At 58.2% G+C, this 21,172-nt stretch overlaps 1 protein-coding gene across 4 annotated transcripts in view; it reads left to right on the top strand.

The window, feature by feature from the left end:
- ACOX3 (acyl-CoA oxidase 3, pristanoyl) overlaps positions 1–6,874 on the top strand; it is a 49,569-nt gene extending 42,695 nt beyond the window's left edge. Inside the window, exons 16-18 of one of the 4 annotated variants that reach the window (XR_009737174.1) lie at positions 1,081–1,148; positions 3,464–3,620; positions 6,201–6,213. Coding sequence is in view for 2 of the 4 variants with exons in the window: in XM_061420945.1 (XP_061276929.1) it covers positions 1,081–1,148; positions 3,534–3,620; positions 6,201–6,320 (275 nt within the window). In the remaining 2 variants the exon portion in view is untranslated. Of the gene's footprint in view, positions 1–1,080; positions 1,149–3,463; positions 3,621–6,200 lie in introns of those variants that run through there. The other 3 variants (XM_061420945.1, XR_009737175.1, XM_061420946.1) reach the window with 3 other exon arrangements.
- Positions 6,875–21,172: the final 14,298 nt, after the last annotated feature.

Genomic DNA, 21,172 nt, shown 5'->3' with positions numbered 1-21,172 from the left:
CTTGCAAAGAACCCACATTTTCCTCCTTGGGGCTGGTGTTGCCCACCCCATTTTTTTTTAAGTCGCTCAGTCATGCCTGACTCTTTGCAACCCGATGGACTGTACAGTCCATGGAATTCTCCAGGTCAGAATACTGGAGTGGGTAGCCATTTCCTTCTCCAGGGGATCTTCCCAACCCAGGGGTCGAACCCACATCCCCTGCACTGCAGGTGGATTCTTTACCAGTTGAGGTATACAAGGCTCCCTGGTGGGAGCGGTGGGTGCGGGGAAGGGAGCCCACCCTCTGTGAGTGAAGCGGGCTCTGTTCTCTATGGCAAAGATGAGACACCAGCCAGTTCTGCAGCAGACTCGGGGCTCCCTCCTGTGAGACACCTATGAGACAGCGCAGCACCGCCTGCCTGGGTGTGGGAGGCGAGGCCAAGGGGGCGGGTCTCCAGCCCATCGCCTGGTGGCTGCAGGCGCCCCCGCATGCCCTCGACGCCGCTTTGAGCCTGCAGGCCCCTGCCACCCTGCCCAGCCTCCCCGCCCAGCACTCTGCTTGGGGTCTTGCCCACTCTCGTGGACTCCTGCCTGCCGGCCCTGCCTCCTCCTCCACCCCGGCCCCCTGCGGCCGCCCTTCCTGGGCTTCAGCATCCCCAGCTCCCGGCCATGACCGCCCCCCGCCCCCCCACTAGCACCTGCTCAGTGAACTGGCCGGGAGAAGGACACAGACCCCAGGCCCGGCCTCACCTTTCTGGAAAGGGGTCGCAGCGGGACCCGGGCAGCAGAAGCGAGACATCTTCACACAGAATGGGCCGTTACACGATGTGTGTGCCATTTGTGGGTAACTTGGGGGTTTGGGCTTCCCCAGTGGCTCAGATGGTAAAGAATGCGCCTGCAGTGCAGGAGACCTGGGTTCGATCCTGGGTCGGGAAGATCACCTGGAGATGGGAATTGTAACCCACTCCAGTGTTCTTGGCTGGAGGACTCCATGGACAGAGGAGCCTGGTGGGCTACAGTCCAAAGAGTCGGGCACGGCTGAGCAACTGACCCTTGGGGGTGAGGGAATCGGACCCCAGAGTCACCCCCCTGTGCTTTCAGGTGGCTACTTCTCCGGTGAGCGTGCAGGTAAAGTGCTGGAGAGCGCCATCCTGGCCCTGTGTGCACAGGTGAGTCGTGAGCCCTTCTGTCTGAATATGACTTCCATGTGATCACACGTGTGTTAATATCTGGTGACCTCGGCTTCCCACTCATTCCTGTGTGTGCCACCATTCAGCTCAGTCGCTCAGCCGTGTCCGACTCTTTGTGACCCCATGGACTGCAGCACGCCAGTCCACCCTGTCCATCACCAACTCCCAGAGTTTACCCAAACTCGTGTCCATTGAGCCAAAGTGGTGCCACCGTTAGCACACCCAAGAAAACGACAGAGAATGTGCTTATGTCGGAGCAGTCAGGAAGCACCACTCTGAGGGACTCGTGCACACCCAGCTCACCTGATGCTTTCTACAGCGACATCGGCCTTTCAAGTTAGCTTCCAATTTAAATTCATTTCGTGGCGTTTTCTTTTTTTTTTTTTTTATTACGTCCTGCCCTCGTCACCCAGAGGAGTCAGGTGGCCCCGCGTCCCGTCCTGGAAGTGCTCTGTCCACTGGAGCTTGGTACAGGGAGGGACAGGTTCCAGGGCCAAGCTGTCCCGTGCGGTCAGCACCGGCCACCTGGGACTGCCAGGGGTAGAACCGCGGCGGGCGTGACCAAGGATTTTGGGTTTTCTTTAGTTTTAATTCAGCCATCACGTGTGTCCTGGCTGCTGTATTAAGCAGTGCAGTTGGAGGCACGTCTCTGCTGTGGATGATCAGACATGAACCAAAGCCCCCCCAGCACTCCATCCGTGGTGTTGTCTGTGATATACGTGGCAGATATACGTACACAAGTGTCTCAGTTACGGGTGAGAGGCCGCTGGGCTCCTCCCCGTGCTTCCGAGCTGAGGCAGCTCAGGTGATGTCCTTGTTGGCACCAAGCCCCTCTCCCCGCAGGCTCCTTTCTAAGTGCCTCTCTCTCCCCACATGGGTTCTGGGTAAGGGTGTCTCTGGGGTCGCTCTGTCTGCTCGGGCCATGTCAACTTAAACAGGAGGGGAGTTTACCCTCCTGCGTTTTGTGGGGCTGAGTTGCCTTTATAAAAAACAACAGCCGTCGTTCCCCTTGCTGTGCAGCGTGACGCTTGGACTGTGGAGCTGGCGGCTGGGGTAGGTGGAGGGCAGTACCTGGGCCCAAGCCGCCTGGCGGACCTGAGTCCTGGTCCCACCTCGGGGCTGGGGCAGGGGGTGCCGGCTCCTTCCCTGCTCCAGTCCGGGCCTGGAGCAGCATCGTCTATCGGGGTGTCCTCACTGTCTCACGCTCAGCTCTGCTGAGTGGCCCCCACGGCCTGCAAAGACAGGCTCTTTCCCGCCGCCCCCCTGAATGAAACGCTGGCTGACCCCCGATCTAGGGCAGGACCCACCTCTGCTGTTGTTTCTCCCTGAAGCGACCCCCTGGGACCTTGGTGCCGAGGGTGTGTGGGACTGTGGAGCAGCGCCTGAGCCCTGAAGCTGGGCTCCTCTCCTCTCGTGACTCTCTGCCCAGCGATCGCTTTAATCGGCCTTGTTCCAGTCGCCCTGCCTCCAGCGTTCTGCTCGGTTCAGCCACGGGGCCTGGATAGTTCAGTCGGTGGAGCACCAGACTTTTAACCTGAGGCTCCAGGGTTCGAGCCCCCGTTCAGGCATGCCGTCCTCTGTTTTATCTTTGGGCTTCCCCGGTGGCTCACCTGTGATGCAGCAGACCCCAGTTCGATCCCTGGGTCCAGAAGATCCCTTGGAGAGAGGAGTGGCTACCCACTGCAGAATCCTTGTCTGGAGAATTCTGTGGGCCAGGGCAGCCTGGCGAGCTGTTAGTCCACGGGGTCACAAGGAGTCGGACACGGCTGGGTGACTAAGCACACATACTGCGTATGGCATCTCACAATTATTTTAAGTAAAAAATGTTTTTTTGCATTTCAAGAAAATTCTTAGGAGTCTACTCATATAAATTCCACTTGTCATATTGTAGAATAATTTGTGTAACGGGGTGGGAGAGTAATAAAACTACCGCAAGCCAAAGCACATTGGGGTGATGGCTTTTCCAGGGGCTTATAAATGCTTTTTCTCTTACATTTTTTTTTCCTGGACATATTTTCCTCTGTTGGAACAGTCATTGCCCTGATCAGTTAGGGTTCAGAGACAAACCTCTGAAGACAGTTGCCAGTTAGTGAGCCACAGAATCATCAGTTTTACGAGCAGTCCCTGCCTTGTTGGAAAAAAAAGAAAACGTTGGAAGTCTTGAGTGGATAGCAACATGGTGAAATATTCAGACGCACACTTGGGGAACCTGTAACCCAGGCCAACGAAAAGATGGTGCCTGAGGAATGGAGCCTTGCGTCTGCTGGGGTTACCATTGCTTGTGGGTTTTGCAGGCTCTGTTACTCGGTGGTTGCCATGGAGATGCCGGGCGTTGCCAAGTGTACGGACTTTGTTTTCTAACAGCTGAAAGATGATGCTGTTGCCCTGGTGGATGTCATCGCCCCTCCGGACTTCATCCTGGACTCACCGATTGGCAGAGCAGATGGCGAGGTATGAAGAGCGGCTTTCCTCCCGTGGGTGGCGGGAGGCGCTCCGGGCCCCGGGGCAGTTGTGGCAGAGCTGAGATGGTGACAGGGCTTGGGGCAAGGCTGGGGGGCGGGGGGCGTCTCCAGCATCACGTGGGCGGCAGGGAGGGGGAGCGGCTGGGAGAAGTTGGGGTGGTCGTGGACGGGTCAGCCGCCCCCAGCCTGCCCTTCCCTGAGAGACAGGGTGGCCCTGCCACTCTCTTAGGCCGTGATGCCGAGGTCAGCGTGGGCCTGTGCGAAGCTGTGGTCTTTGCACACTCTCCTGAGGGCCCGCCCCACTCCTGGGCCTTCTGACCCCCTCGCCCCTCTGCCTGGGTTTCCGGGGCAGGCCCTAGCTGGCTTCCCAAGCTCCTCCCTTGCCCCCACTCCTCCGCATGCTCCAGAACGATTGCTTCTAAAGTAGATCTGCTCCTAAAGCTGCCCTGAAGTCCCCCACACCAAAGTGGTACCAGATCCCTCCCCGCTCCCGCCCGCCGCCAGGCTGGCCTCTGCCTGGTTCTCCAGGGTGGCCGCATACCCGCTCCTGCCCGCCGCCAGGCTGGCCTCTGCCTGGTTCTCCAGGGTGGCCGCATACCCCCTCCCGCCCTGCAGACTCCAGCCCCACTGTCCTTCCGTCTCTCTGTGGTTCGGGGCTGACTCCCACCCCAGGGCCTTTGCACCTGCATTCCCACTTCCATTCTAAGTGGAATGCCGTTCTTCTAAGAGGTCTCCTCCAGCTTCTAGGTGAAGCACCGCCCCTGTCCCCCCGGCAGGTGGGTCCCCCACTTTGTCCTGCAGTGTGACCCTCGCAGCACTCCTTCCTGAGCCCACAGGCAGCCCTGTGTGACCTCCACCATGTGGAGAGGCCTGTGCAAGACAACGCCCATGGGTCTGCTCACTGCTCCCCGGCTCCACACCACCCATGGGTGGTTGTCCCTGTGTTTCCATGGAGACGTGGCATTTCAGTGTTAAAGTCACGTGGTGAGGGCCCATGGCCATCGTGTTGTTTCTCCTGAGGCTTATCTTGCTGACCCAGGAGACTGAACGCTGGGGGACAGGCACCTTTTCTCTGTCCCCAGGGAACATTCCAAGGGGACAGGAGCCCTCTGTCCTCAGGGGACACTGCCGTCGGTCCAGGGGACAGGTGCCTGGACCTCTGCCCAGCCCAAGCCACAGCCAGGGTTGGGATGGAAGTGCAGGCGCTGGGGTGGGCAGGTCAGAAGAGCCCCCCGCCAAGTCAGGAAGGTAGGGACCACATGTCTGGGGACAGCTGGCTGTCCTCTGGCTGTCGAGCTGGGCCAGGCGTCCGGGAGAGACCCAGCCTCTGGAGGGAACAGGCAGGTTCGCCTGAGTTGGCCCAGCTGGGAGGTAACAAAGATGGGCTCCTTGGAGGGAAGGCAGGAGAGTATGAACCTTGGTCCCTGGTGTGGCCGGGGCCCAGCGGGAGCATGAGGAGGACGTGCTGACCGGCCCCCGGGCGGGGAGCTGGCCTCTGTGACGCGGGCTCCCGGCAACGCTAGCCCCGTACGGGTGGCGGGGTGCTTCTGCAGGCGGCAGCCCTGACTCACTGGCGGGTGGGCGACTGCGGAGTAGGGGAGGCCGTGCCATCCTGCCCTGGCCTGAGGTGGGGCCCTAGACTCCACACTGAGACCAGAGTACCCCAGGGCCTCGCCCGGCAGAAGGCTTTACGCGGCGCGTGCCTCTCCCAGTGTTACGGGCTGCAGCCCACACCGGGTGCCGTGTGAGATAGGAAATCCACCTTAGACGGACAAACAGCTGTCGGAGGCCGAGGCTCCGTCTTTAAGGGAAGCGCCACGTCCAGGTCACGCGGTGTCGCCTCGGATTTATGACCCGGGAGAGCCTTGTCTGTCTCCCTGGGAGCCAGGAACAGCAGCACACGGGCGGAACCACTGAGCGCGCTTAGCAGGTGCAGAGAGGGCAGCTTCTCGAAAGTAACATCTGTCCACGTCAGCCAGATGCAAGACTGGCCCCTTTCCTGCCTCCACGGACCTTGGCCTGGACGCTGGCCGTGCTGGGAGCAGGGATGGGTCAGGCGACTGCCTGCATGCTCACGACCTTCCTCTAGGATGACTAATGAGACCAGTCCCGCCTGGGGGCCCAGAGGCAGCGGCTGGCTGGTTTAGGGGGCTCAGTCTGGCGGGGTGGGCGGAGAGGGGACCAGGCCTGCCCAGGCCTGGGGGCCCAGAGGACCAGCCGCCAGCCTGCTTGCTTGGCCATGCCACCACCCACCAGCCGCGTGGCTGCGAAAGGACAGATTTCAGAGCAAATGATCAATGTCGACTTGCAGAATCCACCTTCCATGAGAATTTCCAAAGAGAAGGCCAAGCAGGATGTTTTCATCATAAGTGTACATTAGGGACCTTAATAGTTTGTATTTTCCCAATTTTTCTCTACTGACAAAGAAAGGGCTTATGCAAATTGAATTTAAATCATCTTAAAATGCTTCCAGGAAGTGACGGAGCTTCCTGTGTAATGCACAGTTGCATTGACACGCTCAGAGTCTTTCTTATTCCATCTGTGTGTATCATGTATGTATTTTTTACAGCTCTATAAAAATCTCTGGACTGCCGTCCTTCAGGAAAATAAGGTGCTGGAGCGGGCATCTTGGTGGGCGGAATTTGCGGTCAACAAGCCCGTCATAGGAAGTTTGAAACCAAAGCTGTAATAGCACCGGCTAAATCTGGCGAAGCCATGAACACCTGGACCTCAAGTTCACTTCTGGAAGCCCCAGGCCCGCAGTTCTACCTGGCTGCTTGTCCTGTTGAGTCCAGGGCTGGAGCAGCTTATCCTGGCCTGGCCCCGCCCCCCGCCCCAAGTCCCACCAGGACGGGTCACGTCCAAAGGGCAGGACTGCTTTGGGTCATCCCTATTTCTGGGTGAAAAGAAAGTTTATACATAGAATCATATCTTCCTGAGAGACTGAACACTTTTGGATAATTAGAGCTTTAGCATACTTCTATTTTCATATGCTGATTATGAAGCTGACTACTTGTAATTTGGGATTTTTCTGGCCGGGTGATCTTTTGCCTTCATCTGAGATTTCTTCCAAGGCTTTGCGTCACTAACCCCTGAACGATGCCAGTCCAATTCTTTGTTCGCCCAAGTTTGACTTTCTCACGTCATCAAATCATATCGTAACTTTACTAATTTGCACCGTGGACCACCCGAATGGCATAGTTAAAGATTTTGAAGGAAAATAAAATCAGTTTTATTACTTTCTCGTGTGGAACTAGAAGTTTCCATCAAAGAAGTGTTTCCAAAGGATAAAAAATGCATAATGATTTGAAGATCTGGTCATCCTTACATCCTGACCTCCCTGTTGTATGCACATTACGTTGTCACTTTGTTACTTGAAAGAGTTTCTTTCTACAGGCAATGGAGCTCCCAGGCTGCCTGGCCCGTGGGGGGTTTGCCCCACGCTTCTGCACGCTGTCCACCCTCAGGCCCAAGCGCCCTGCGGACAGCGGGGGCTGATGGAGGAGGCTGATGGCCATCTCCACCCATGATTCCTTTGCCCCAGGTCAGGACGATGGCCGGTGGGTGGGTTCTGACTCTCCGCCCTGTCTCGTCCTCCGCTCCCCTTCAGCTTCCGATCTCTCCAGGAGGTTCAGGACCTCTGACATCAGCATCCCCGTGCCCTCCCCACCCTGCCGTGGGGCCCACGGAGCACACTGGTACTGAACAAAGGTGTCTCTTATTTTCCAAAAGAGCCCAGAAAAACCTCTGAGCACCGAAGGGCCTGAGAAAGCATTATTTTTGGGGACCTTCCGTGGTGGTCCAGTGGTTAAGACTTCACCTTCCAATGCTGGGCAGCGGGTACAAGTTCAGCCCCTGGTCAGGGAGATAAGATACCACATGCCTCGCAGCCAAAAAACCAAAACATAAAACGAAGGTCATATTGTATTGAGGTTGGTGCAGAAGCAACTGGTTTTGCATTGTTGAGCTCAGCTGTTTGATAGTGGAATACATTCTTAAATAAAATGGTTATGTTGTGGTGGTGTTCAGTCGCTAAGTCACGTCTGACTCACTGGAGCGGATCCTGTTGCAACTACACGGGACATTCTCGGAGACCTCAGTGTCAGTGAGTCGATGTCAGTGTCAACTCAGCGCCGTTCTACGGTCACGTGGCACTGGAAGCAAATTGGAAAGGTGAGAAAGCTCAGTAAGTGGGTGCCTCGTGAGCTGACCGCAAATCAAAAAAACAGGCTTTGAGGTGTTGTCTTCTCTTTTCTATGCAACGACAATGAACCATTTCTCTACTGGGTTGTGATACGTGATGAAAAGTGGATTTTATACAACCAGCGACAACCAGCTTAAGTGGTTGGACCAAGAAGAAACTCCAAAGCACTTCCCTAAACCAAACTCACAACTAAAAAAGGTCGTGGTCACTGTGTGGTGGTCTGCTACCGGCCTGACCCACTACAGCTTTCTGAATCCTGGTGAAAAACATCTGAGACGTACGCTCGGCGAATCTGTGAAAACTGCAGCGCCTGCAGCCGGCGTTGGTCAACAGAAAGGGCCCAGGTCCTCCCCACGACGACGCCTGACCGCACATCGCACAGCCAAGGCTTCGGAAGCTGAACAAGTTGGGCTACGAAGTCTTGCCTCACCTGCCATATTCACCTGGCCTCTCACCAGCCCACTTCCACTTCTTCAAGCACCTCGACAACTTTTTGCAGGGAAAACACTTCCACAACCAGCCGGAGGCAGGAATGCTTTCCAAGAGTTCATCCAATCCTGAAGCACGGATTTTTATGCTACAGGAATTAAAAACCTTATTTCTCATTGGCAAAAATATGTTGATTGTAATGGTTCCCATTAATGATTAATTAAGATGTGTTTGAACCTAGTTAGGACTTAAAATTCATGGTTCAAAATTGCGGCTACTTTTTCACCAAACTCCTTAACAAATGTAATAAAGACTTTAAAAATAGTCCACATCAAAAAAAAAAACCAAAAAACCTTAAAAAAAAAAAAAAAAAAAGAATTGGCTTTTGAAGACTGAATTACATGGGTGGAATTACATGGGTGGTTCCTTAACTTCCCGGCCTCAGTCTTCATGCCCAGAAAAGGGGTGCACACACCCCCACCAGGAGCGTCCGAGTGGGTGCCAGGGTTAAGGGTTAAGGTCAAGGTTAAGGAGTGTATGGCCTGGCCCTCGCCCTGTTGAACTGTCACTCATCTGCCAGAAGTCATTACAGGACACACTGCCGTCCACACGTGAATAGCCCAGGGCTCTGGACACACTGACTCGTTTGTAGACAGTCTTCCCACTGGTCTGGAAGCTCTTTGAGGTCAGGGACTAGGTCTGAATCATCTGTTTCCAGCTCCCGGCTCAAGGCCACACACAGGGGACGTGTTTGGCAAGCCCTGGAGGGAAGGTATGGATGGTGGGTGGGGGAGTGTGTGGGTGGGTGGGTGGGTGGGGGATGGATGGCTGGGGGATGGGTGGATGGGTGGGTGGGGATGGATGGCTGGGGGTTAGGTAGGTGGGTGGGTGGGTGGGGGATGGATGGCTGGGTGGGTGGGTGGGGGATGGATGGCTGGGGGATGGGTAGGTGGGTGGGTGGGTGGGGGATGGGTGGATGGGTGGGTGGGGATGGATGGCTGTGGGATGGGTAGGTGGGTGGGTGGGTGGGGGATGGATGGATGGGGGATGGGTAGGTGGGTGGGGGGATGGGTGGGTAGATGGATGAATGAATGAGTGAATGACTTGCGTGATGAACGAAGGAATGAACAAGAGAAAGAATGACGCACGGGAGCCTCGGGTGGCTCTGGCTGCTGCTGAAGGAGGGCCTGTGGGCCAGTGCCCAGTGCTGGCGTATACAGCTGTGGTCCCTGTTGCTCCAGCAAGTGGGGCTGCTCTCCCTTCCTGTATGAGACGTGGGCCATCCATCCTGTCTCCACCCTGGGCTTGTGCTGTTGCTCTGAGCCCACGCCGACCCCTACCCGCCCTTCCAGCTCTGCTACTGGCTGCGTGCCGCTCCTGGTCAGCCCCGTTCCACGGCAGGAGCCAGGGGTTTCTACCCTGGGGGGGGCTGCCTCCCTCCTGGATCCATGTGACCAGGGATGGTCTCCTAGCTCAGCTTCTCACAGGGCCCTGCCCATGAGGTGCTCCGGTGGGGGAGAGGTGAGTGGAGGAGTGGACACGTCCCTCACACTGAGGACCAAAGCATCCTGTCTACAGCAGGCAGGGTGTGTGAACCACCGTGAGAACAGTGCTGGAATACAGCATGGCGTGACAGAGCCCACTCGCCAGTGTAAAATCCATTTTTCATCTTGCAATATCCTTGCGGTTAAAATTCTTTAAAAATCATCACACAGGAAAGAAAAGCCAAAGCCGCTGCTCCCCTCCGGCCCTATTAAATGAACAGATGCTGTTTCCAGAGCTACTCGCTTGTCAGCCTTAGTAACAGGGTTTTTTCAGGGTGTGCATTTCTACTCCCATGTAGAAAATCGTGCCTCTAACGACAGAACACTGGATACGGGCTTCGTGAACAGAAACTCTGACCTTGGCCAAGGAAGCCGTGGTGGTCATGCTCAGCCCTGGCCATTCAGGGAGCAGATGCCGGCCTTCCATGGGAGCTTACAGGAGGGGATATGCAGGAGGGAGTCGGCATGTGAAGGGTGGCACATGGGGAGGAGGGTCCTCGGTGTCCTTTGAAGAGGGGGGTGCTCGGCAAGGAAGACTTGGGGTCCTGGGGCTCCCTTGCGGCCAGAATGCTCCTGCACCTCGGATTTGATGTCCTCTTTCCCTAGAGGAGGGCTTCCCTGGTGGCTCAGACTGTAAAGAATCTGCCTGCAATGCAGGAGACTTGGGTTCGATCTCTGGGTCGGGAAGATCCCCTGGAGAATGAAAGGGCAACCCACTCCAGTATTCTTGCCTGGAGAATCCCATGGACAGAGGAGCCTGGCGGGCTGCAGTCCATGGGGTCACAAAGAGTCGGACACGACTGAGTGACTTAACACTTTTCTTTTTCCTAAAGTTGTATTTCCCTGGTGGCTCAGATGGTAAAGACTCCACCTGCAATGTGGGAGTCTGAGTTCGATCCCTGGGTTGGGAAGATCCCCTGGAGAAGGGAATGGCAACCCACTCCAGTATGCTTGCCTGGAGAATCCCATGGACAGAAGAGCCTAGCGGGCTACAGTCCACGGGGTCACAAAGAGTCAGACATGAGTGAGTGACTAACACTTTCAGTTTCACTTCCCTAAAATAATGACCACACAAGGTGTTAGGCGTGAATTGTGCACCCCTCCCTCAAATCCATGCACCAGAGCCCCACCCCAGCACTCAGACGTGACCGTACTTGGAGATGAGCCTTTACCGAGGTGACTAAGGTAAAATGAGGTCACACACGTGGTCCTGCTCAGACCGCTGTCCTCTTGAGAAGAGGGAATCAGGATACACACACACACAGAGGGTTGACCGCATGAGGACCTGGGAGAAGACAGCTGTCTACACACCGAGAGAGAGGCCTCGGAAGACATCCTCACCTTGATCTTGGACTTCGAGCCTCCAGGGCTGTGGGGAGTCAGTCTCTGTGGTTTGGAAGCCCAGGCAAGCTAGCACACACGACCCATTCCCATGCAATGTCTGTGAGCCCAGCCAGCGGCCAGGTGGTTCCACCCATTTCAGAGGGTGGTTGGGTGGCTGGCCCAAGGTCCCTCTGACGGCGGGCACTCTGCACCCAGAGTGTGCAGTTTTCTACTTCTGTTAGCGTTGTCCAGAGGTAAGAGGCTGAGGGGACAGGGACGATGCGTGTCCAGGGAATTCCCGGGTGTGTGGATGCCGGCCAATGGGGACATTGAAAGGGGAGCCGGGAAGAGGTGTGTGCGAGGCTTGCTTGGGGACGGGGCCCAGGTGGTGCCTGATCTATAGTCAGCATCCCCTGCCTGCAGCTGGGGGTGGGGGTGGTGGCCAGAGCGAGGAGGGTGCAGACTCAGGTCCCCTGGTCCACAGCGTGCCGGGCTGCCTCTGGGGAGAAATGCAGCCACCCGATTCCAGGGGTGGTTTGTCCCCACTTTCCAGGTGAGGACGTGGCTCCTTGAGAGCTCAGGTGGCCCGCCTACAGCCCCAGGTGCTTCCACAGCCCCCGCCGGGGGAGGGGGGAGGTTCCCGGCTGGGGCCTGAGCCCCTCCCTTGAGAGCTAATGTTTGTGAGTCCAAAGGAGACCGCAGGCCCTCTGCCCGTGTGCTAAAAAGGGTGTGAGAGAGGAGACCAGCTGCCTGGTGTTCTGTCTGGGTGGTCTGCTGTGAAATCATCTTTCCAGAAGTTTCCTTTCTCCTCCCTCTCCAGGCGATGGAGACAGCAGGGCCTCCACCAGTGCGGAGGTGCTGTCCAGAGCGCTGGGTGGGTAGGTGGGTGGGTGTTAGGAGTGGAAAGGACGAGAAGCTGGGGTGACAATCCTCCCCAGGACCGCGAGGAACCACGGGCATCCGGCCGGCCCCCAGGGCATTTTCCAGGCCCGAGGTTGGGAGAGTCTCCCCAGGAGCCCGGGTTGGGGGCCAGGGATGGCATCACCAACACGATGGACATGAGTTTGAGCAAGCTCTGGGAGCTGGTGATGGACAGGCAGGCCCGGTGTGCCATAGTCCACGGGGTCGCACAGAGTCAGACACGACTGAGCGACTGAACTGAACTGAGGCTTCCTCCCAGAAAGGGTGGGCTCTTCCAGGAAGGCACCCTGTGTCCCGGGGATGTCCTGGAGGGGTGAGGACTGCAGCCTTGCTGGCACCTCTGCAGGACCCTCACTCACCTCCATGTGCAGCCTCGAAGGCGGTGACCACTCTGCAGACTGGGCCACCCCACCCCACTGGGGCCACAGGCACCAGAGACAACACTGCTCAGAGCTGTGACACGGGTCCAGCTGGGGGGACACAGGGCCCTTTGTGGGGACGGGAGGGAAGCAGGTGCGGGCGTCCTGCCCAGCTCCTGGCCTCAGACACTGTCTGGTCTGTGTTTGCTCCATGTCTTCCCACAGCTAGGCTGCAGAAGCGCCCCACCGCGGTCCAGCCACCGGGGAGGGGTTTCCTCTCCCCACTGCGCTCCGGGACCACAGGGGTTTCAACAACCCTCAGCCTTGGACCCAGTGCTACTCTTCCCTGAAGCAACCTCGAAAACTCCAGGGTGATAAGCTCTGTCTCAGAGGCATGAAAATCACTGCAGATGGTGACTTCAGCCTTGAAATTAAAAGATGCTTACTCCTTGGAAAGTTATGACCAACCTAGACAGCATATTAAAAAGCAGAGACATTACTTTGCCGATAAAGGTCTGTCTAGTCAGTTTTGGTGTTTCCAGTAGTCATATAGGGATGTGAGAGCTGGACTATAAAGAAAGCTGAACACTGAAGAATTGATACTTTTGAACTGTTGTGTTGGAGAATTCTCTTGAGAGTCCCTTGGACCGCAAGGAGATCCAGCCAGTCCATCCTGAAGGAAATCAGTCCTGAATATTCATTGGAAGGACTGATGCTGAAGCTGAAACTCCAATACGCTGGCCACCTGATGCGAAGAACTGACTCATTTGAAAAGAGCCTGATGCTGGGAAAGATTGAAGGCGGGAGAAGGCGACGATAAAGAGTGAGATGGTTGATGGCATCACCGATTCAATGGACATGAGTTTGGGTAAACTCCGGGAGTTGGTGATGGACAGGGAGGCCTGGTGTGTTGCAGTCCATGGGGTCGCAAAGAGTTGGACACGGCTGAGCAACTGAACTGAGAGGCATGAAAAGGACCAGCACCCCATCCTCCAGCCCCCACCTTTGTCTGGCTCCACCCAGCCCCGCCTACAGTCATCCAGCCCCTCCCCACCCTGCCCCCAATTCACTCAGCCCCGCCCCCATTTCCACCCAGCCCCGCCCACAACCAGCCGGCCCTGCCTAGCCCCGCCCCCAAGTCACTCAGCCCCGCCCCACTTCCATGAAAGCTTGTCCCACTCCAAGCACCGCCCTCACCACTCCGTCCCGCCTCTTGCGCCAGCAACCACTTATTAAGCAAACACATACTAAGCATTTTTTGGGCTTTGCTTGTAGGTCAGCTGGTAAAGACTGCAATAGGGGAGACCTGAGTTCGATCCCTGGGTTGGGAAGATCCCCTGGAGAAGGGAGCAGTTACCCACTCCAGTGTTCTGGCCTGGAAAACCCCATGGACGGAGGAGCCTGGCAGGCTGTAACCCATAGGGTCGCAGAGAGACAAGACTGAAGCGACTTAGCACGCAGGCATGCACTAAGCCTCTGCTGTGTGGTCTCTGCACAGGTGAGTACGTGGGCGTGCTGGCCGGTCACTGCACTCGGAGCCGCCCCGCAGAGAGAGGGCTGGCTGCTCTGGTGCTCTTGGCTGCAGCCCGTCATCCGTCCTCACGCTCCCAGGCGCTGTGGGGACAATCTGGGACGCAGAGCAGTCTGAGTGCCACCAGCAGGTGGCCGGGCCTAGCAGAGCCGCCAGGGCCGGGCAGGCTGCTGCTGTGTGCGTGGCTCCCCCGCATTGCTGCGGGTGGTGCCCTCCAGCGCCAGCGGCTCCTGAACCCCTTGACCTTGGGCGCCCGGGGGAGGCCGGGTCTGCCTGCCTTCCTGCCCCCCGCCCCACCTCCCGCAGCCCCTGCACTTCTCACACCCGCGCTCTAGCGGCTCATCTCTGAGGCCCTGCTCTTCGTGGTCCTGGCGCTCACGGCTGTCCCCCGCAAACAGGGCCGACTCTCCACGGCGGCTGATCCATCCCAGACGCGGGGCCCTGGCCGTCCCTTATCACCGAGCCTGGGCGTTGTGCGGAGCCGCCCTGTGAGGCCACGACTGTCCAGTTAATCAGCCTGCTTGTGAGTCAGGCCCAGGCCTGGGAGGCAGGCGGGCTTATGAGACGGCCCAGGCCCATGGGAGAACGTCTTGGGACAAAAAGCCCCTGGTGAACTCTTGACAGCACTCCTTTGGCAAACTCCCTGCCTCTCACCAGGCGGCACATTAACCACTCAGGTTCCCCCGAGCTCAGTGTCCACAGGTGAGCTGCAGGAGTCAGTCTGCCTCTTGGTGAGCGCCGACTGTATACTGCACCCTGAGGCTGGGCCAGGCCCCTCAGCTAATGACCTGTTGAATCTCCCGCTTCCCCAGATTTCGAAAGGTGGGCTCAGCAAGGTCATGAGCCTCACCCCAGGTCACATGACAAGGCAGTGGGTCCTGTCAGACCCACTCTCTCGGGCCCCCTTCAGTGGCCTGGGCAGACCTGTGGGCGCTCAGTCCAGAGCCAGGTTGGGGTAGAGGAGGGGTGGTGTGCAGAGCCGGGTGACGTGGGAGCACGAGGAGGATGGATGACCATGGTGAGTGGGCAGGTGTGCGCCCCACCCCCAAAGCCTGCAGAAGCAGACAGAGGGCCCCAGGCAGGACGGGGACTGTGGGGGTGAGGGGCGGGGAGGTCCATTGCCCTGCTGGGCTGGCAAACTGGGGGGCTCTTAAAGCAATTTTTAAAAATATAAGCAACAATGACTGTGTGCCCACTGATGCCACCCGTGTAAGTGGCGTGTCCTCTGGGTGTGTCGTCCCTGCCCCCCATCTCACTCCAGCTGCTCACGGTTCTTGCCTAGTATCCCTGGTCTCGGCCTCAGGCCTTCACTCCCCACAGCCCCTCCGTTCAGACCTTGTCCCTCCCCCACCCACTCCTGCCTCCCCAGGGCTGCCCCTGCCCACGGCCCACACCTGAGCTTCCAGCCCCATCTGCTGCCACCTGCCGCCCATCTGCAGGTGGCTGGGGCTTCCCCCTCCTGGGACACCCTTCCCTCTGCCCTCTGGACAGTGGCTCCACAGGAAAGTCACTCCGAGGGACCCTCCTCTGTGCTCCCAGCACTGCTGCCATGCCAGGCACACGCTAGGGGTGCTGTCAGTGCCAGCAGAGCTTCAGAAGCCCCGGCCGTGGAGGAAGCCGATGGGCTTTCCCAACTTGCTACCTTTGTGCAAACGTCTTGTCATGGCAGAGCACGTGCATATTGTCCAGCTGAAACAGCGGCAGGAAACAGCCCAAACAAGTCAGCAGTCAGGAGTGGAAGGTCTCATGGCCGTGCGGGGGTTGGGGGCTCTGTGACCTTCCTTCTTCCCGTGTGCCCTTCACCAGCCTCGGGGCAAGCGGCAGGCCCGCGTGTGTGTGGCCTGCAGCCGTTCCCTCCTCTGTGCGGCTGGGCCTGATCAGCCTGCTTTCCCAGCCTCCCTTGCAGCTAGGGGCGGCTGTGTGTTACGGGCTGGATGGTGTTCCCAAATTCAGCCCCTAAGCCCAGTACCTCGGAGTGTGCCTGGCTTTTGGGGTTAGGGCCTCTAAAGAGGTGATTAAGGTAAAACAAGGTTCTGAGCATGAGCCTCCGTCCAGTATGACTGGTGTCCTTTCAAGAAGAGATGACCACACAGGCATGGACTGCGAGATGAGCCATGAGCAAGGTGGCTGTCTTCAGGCCGAGGACAGAGGCCTTGGAAGGAACAGCCCTGCCCGCATCTTAGACCTGCAGCCTCCAGGACTGAGGAGATGAACTGCAGCCTGGTCCTTTGCTCCAGGGGCCCCAGGACCACTCAGCACAGATGGAGCTTGCCTGTCTCCTCTCGATGGGAATGGAAACACGGAGTGTGCCTGGTGCCCGGCCCCCTTCACCAGGTGCTGCATTTGAGCGTCGCCTGCTGATGTGCCTGGTTGTGGATGGCTCGTCCTGTTGCCCTGCTGTTTTTCCATCACGTGGTTATCATGTGGTTGGTCCATGCTCCCGATGATGGGCATCCACACTGTGTCCACTCTGGGGTCACTGTGAGCAGAGCTGCTCTGAATGTGTCTCGCATCTGCTGCATGTTCACCAAGGGGACCAGCGTCTGCAGGCGACCCTGCTGGACAGTCTCCAGAATGGCTGGACTGATTTCTGCTCGCACAGCCTCACCCACGCACAGCCCCGTCCTTGCACTCCGCCCCCCGGTGGTCCAGAGGGGCGGCTGGCTGGGGGTCCAGTCTGCACTCCCTGGTGGCCCCAGGGAGAGGGGCGGGGGAGCACCTCCACATGTGGACGCTGGGACATCTGCCCATGTGGAGCGCTTGTCCGCGTCCTGGTCTCTGCAGCGGTTCTGTCCCATGGCCCGTTGTGCTCTTCCCATCGGGCTCACAGCGTCTGCACTGGGGCACTCGACCCACTTTCCTTAAGGATTTCAAGATGTAGACTTTCGTCCCTGGAGAACCCGGCCTGTGGCGATGGGCTGGAGGAGGAGGAGGTCTCTAGCTTCATTAGTATTGGGGAAGTGCATGGCTCTAGGTTGTGGAGAGCAGGTTCCCAGGAGCGCTCATCTCTACCCTGGGGGGCTGTCTCCTAGTCCGCCCCCCGACCCTGTCCCTGCCTCGGCGTCAGACCCCCTGGAGCCCTCACAGCCCCTGGTCCAGCAGGGGTCACCTGGGCTTGGCGGACCTCCCCTCGCCTTCTGCACCCCAACTTCCCCAGGGACCATATGTGTGTGTTCAGTCACTTCAGTCGTGTCCAACTCTTTGCCACCCTGTGGACTGCAGCCCACCAGGCTCCTCTGTCCATGGGATTCTCCAGGCAAGAATACTGGAGCGGGTTGCCCTGCCCTCCTCCAGGGGATCGTCCTGACCCAGGGATTGAACCCGTGTCTCATGCATTAGCTAGCTGTGCCTGGGAAGCACGTGTGAACTCAAAGTTCCGTCTTGAGCATTCCAGCTGACATCATCTTTCTCCACTTAGGGATTTTAAAATCAGAAATACAATATAAACACATTGCATAAAATTTTCAGCTCAAGGAAAAGTCAGTCGCCTGGAGCCCTAGTCATTCACCTCCAAACAGCAAATCCTTCATCATGGGACGTTCCACTCCACACCTGATTTTCTGAACATAGTTATGCTCCTGGGCTCACCTGATTTTTTCCTCATTTCCTCTGTAAATATTCAATACTCAGTATTCCCCGTGGCTCCATGCAGCACCCACATCCATCTTATTAAAGAGCTGCATGGTATTCCATCCAGCGAGGGGGGCTGTGGTCGCCATTGCCATTTCCCTGCGGTCGGACAGGAGGCTGTTTCCTGGTTCCTGCTGCAGCTGCTGGCCCAGACAGGAGTGGACAAGGCTGTGTGCGTGTCCTCCCCTCAGTGTTTGGGATTATTTCTTTAGGGTGCCCTCCCAGAGTGGGAGGTCTGGGTTGAGGTTGGCACACATGATTGATGTTTTAATGGCTTGTGTGACTTTGCTTTTCACACCCGTTACCCCAGTCCGTAAAGTCAACAGTGAGGCTTGGGGATGTGGCTGCCAGCTCACTCCCCGGCCTGGGCGATGCTGCTTCAGGGCATTTAACTTTAATAGGTGGGAAGAGACAAACCGCCCCACCCCGCCCCCCACCATGGCTCTAACATGCTCTGTTTCTTGGCGGCTCAGAGGATCCACCCTGAAGGCAGGTTTTATTCTGCACTCTCTAGTGACCGACCCTCGTTCCCATGGCATAGCCAGGACTCGGGGGAGGTAGGCTGGACGCAGAGAGCTCAGGGCAGCCGGCAGCCCGGGTGCCCATCTCACCGCCCCGGCGACTGCGGTCAGTTTACCCTCTGTTCCCCAGGTCTCCCTCCAGCAAAGGGCACGGCCATGGGAACCCCCAGCCAGACACCCCGGGGTCACTGTTGTCCCCTAGGGCCTGGTTCTGACGAGGCCCTGGGGGGCCCCTTCCCTTGGAAGGCCCTTCGCCATGCCCACCCACACCCCTCCCCAACAGCACTCATCACCTGGGCCTGAGGCAGGGGCCGCGTTCTGCTCCCCAGCCCTCCGGGTCAGGTGGAGGGTCCTTGGATTGGCGTGTAGGGCCCTTCATGGCAGTCTGTGGACCCCCACCCTTCACCTTGTCCCCCCCTTGCCCCCACCCAGCACCAGCCATCCCAGGACACTCACCACCCCCTTGGCCAGCTCTACGTGGACCCTCTCTGCAGCACCGCCTGCCTCCCCCACCCAGGGAGGCTCTGCTTAACCTCTGAGGCATGTGGGGACCCTCCTTCCTGCTCTGGGCGTGGGAGGGCAGCAAGTGGAGGGTGGAGGGAGGTGGGGCCCCCACCCTAAACCTCTCTGGGGGGCACTGATGTGGGAGCCCGGCCGGCAATGCCAGCCTCCATTCCCAGGCCCGCACTGTTGCCTGAATCCTGCTGCTTCTTGCCCCTTGTCTAGGCTGGACCCACACCCCGGAGGGGAGAGAACTTGTGCATCGGCGTCAGAGGTGCCGACCCCCTCTCCGGGGTGCAGGCAAGTGACACAAACTGCTGGTGCCTCAGTTGCCACACCTGTAAAGTGGGCAGCGCCGCCTACCCGGCCTGGCTTCTGTAAAGACTAGGGGAGTGAGTGGGCCTGGCTCCTAGGACATGTCCAGGAGGCGGTGACCGGCTGCCGCTGTGCAGGGTCACAGCGGGGTGCATGGTGTTGTCTGGGGCTCTGGGGCATGGAGGGTGGTCCCAGGCCCCACAGATGTTCAGGGTGGAGCCCCGGGTTGGGCAGCTGAGGACTCAGACCTGGGCTCAGCCTGGCCAGGTTGAGCTGGGCTCCCAAGAGTGTGGGAGACACACCAAGCAGCTCTGCCTGGAGGGAGACCCTTGCTTTGAGGCCAGTGTCGTGCCAGCCTGAGTCTGAGGCCTGCGTGGGCGGGTCTGTCACCCTGCCTGGTGGGGCAGCGGGCCAGCCCTCCCGGGTAGCCCTGTGTCCAGGCCCGCGGGAGTCGGTGGGGGAACCAGCGCTGGTCAGGCCCGTGGCCTCAGGAATCTCTCCAAATGTCCATGCTCTCCTGGCCTCCCAGCTGTTTCTCCTTAAAAAGAAAACACAAGCCCAAACCCAAACAATGAAGCAGGGTTTCAGCGGCACGTTTGCCAGGCCACTGGCGGCCACGTGAGCAACACCAACAGCTATGCTGGAGAAAGTCTGCTTGAAAGGGCCCTGCACACACTCGTGTCCTCTGACTAGAACTGCTGTCCACTCCATCATCCCACCACGTCCCTCCGAGGACAGAGGGGCAGCCGGAGCCTTCTGCTCAGAGCCTTTGCACGGGCTGTTCCCTCTGCCTCCAACACTGTTCCCCTCATTGTCCTCCCAGCAGCTTCTCTTCCCCAGACCTACCTTTACCGCATCTCTGCATCCCAGGTGGCCTGCCTGTGTTCCACGGATATTCTCTGTTGCAGAAGTGGGCTCTGTGGTCCCCTCTCCAGGCCCCTCAAGCCTCACACCTATACGACAGGGTCCTGTCAATACTTGCTGGATGGACGCCTCACTGCATGGATGCCTGTAGCTCCCAAGGCCCAAGGTCGCATAGCAGGGCCTCATCCGATGCGCCTTCAAAGCTGCGTCCTGAAGAGCAGAGCTGAGCCGTCTTCCTGAGAGCCCTTGCCAATATGAGCCACTGAGTGTGGGCGACCAAGCCCACGTAGCTGAGCGCCACCTCCTCCAGGAAGCCCTCCTGGGCCCCTGGGTCAGCGCCCTTCCTTTCTCCATCAGAACACCGCGCTCTGGGTGGGCCTCCCTGCCCATGCCTGCCCTCTGATGTCTTTCTGGAAAAGGCGTGCATGCGTAGGGAGGAAACAGAGAACACTGCCCCTGGGGGGCTGACGTCCCATGGGGAGAGGTCGACTGAAACACAGACAGGAAGCACAGACCACCGGGCTGCGTGCTCCGGGGAGAATAAAGGCAGGATGGGGCCGGGCTGTGGGCCACGAGGGCAGGAGCAGGGAGACAGGTACCAGCTGACGGTGGCCCCAAGCCGCCAGGGAGGTGGGCAGGTTCTAGGTCTGCTGGAGGTGGAGCCTTTGGGACTTGTTGGTCAGATGCTTGAGATGGTCGGAGGAAGAGGGGTGATGGCCAGTCTCCTGAACGCCGAGCCCGAGTGGGTAGATTGATTTTGAAGGCGGCGGGGAGGCAGGTTCTGATGGGCCCAAACCCAGCCCTCGGACCCTGTGACTTGGGACAAGTGGGGCTTGAGTTTGCTTCCCGATGGCGGAGGGGACACCCGCCACTGGGCAGGTCTGGGCGCAGCCCCTGCCCCGAGAGCGTCGGACCCGCAGGTCTACGTTTGGGGCCGTTCCCGTGAAGGCTGGTCTGCCGGGGTCCTGCCCCGGCTGATCCAGAGTATTCGAAGCAGGGACGGCGTCGGCGACCTATTTATTTAAATATTTTATCAAAGATATAAAGAGTAATAGGATGAGGATAGCTCAGTAGGAAAATTCAGTGGAGAAAAGAGGCTGAGTAGCTTGGTTTACGCGGGAGACCAATAAAACTTCAAGACAAGAAGTTTGCACCACTTACGTAGGCCGCAGGCGTCCTTCCGTTCTCCCGAAGGAGAGGAGACACTGAGGCCTCCCCGGTCGGATCTTAGAAGCCCAGGCATAATTAGTAAGCATGGTGGGTTCCGCGCTCCAGATGGAGACTCAGCCAGAGTGGGAGAGAGAGCGACATGGGGAGACCAGTATTTCGAGAAACTGATCCCAATTCTTTATTTTCCATGGTCTACTTTTATACACTGAGATGTTATGCAAAAGTCACG

This window comes from Bos javanicus, chromosome 6 (genome assembly GCF_032452875.1).
Source record: "Bos javanicus breed banteng chromosome 6, ARS-OSU_banteng_1.0, whole genome shotgun sequence".
In the NCBI taxonomy this organism is placed as follows: Eukaryota; Metazoa; Chordata; class Mammalia; order Artiodactyla; family Bovidae; genus Bos; species Bos javanicus.
The sequence above is the reverse complement of the archived record's forward strand: the minus strand, read 5'-3'. Positions and strand labels throughout refer to the sequence as shown.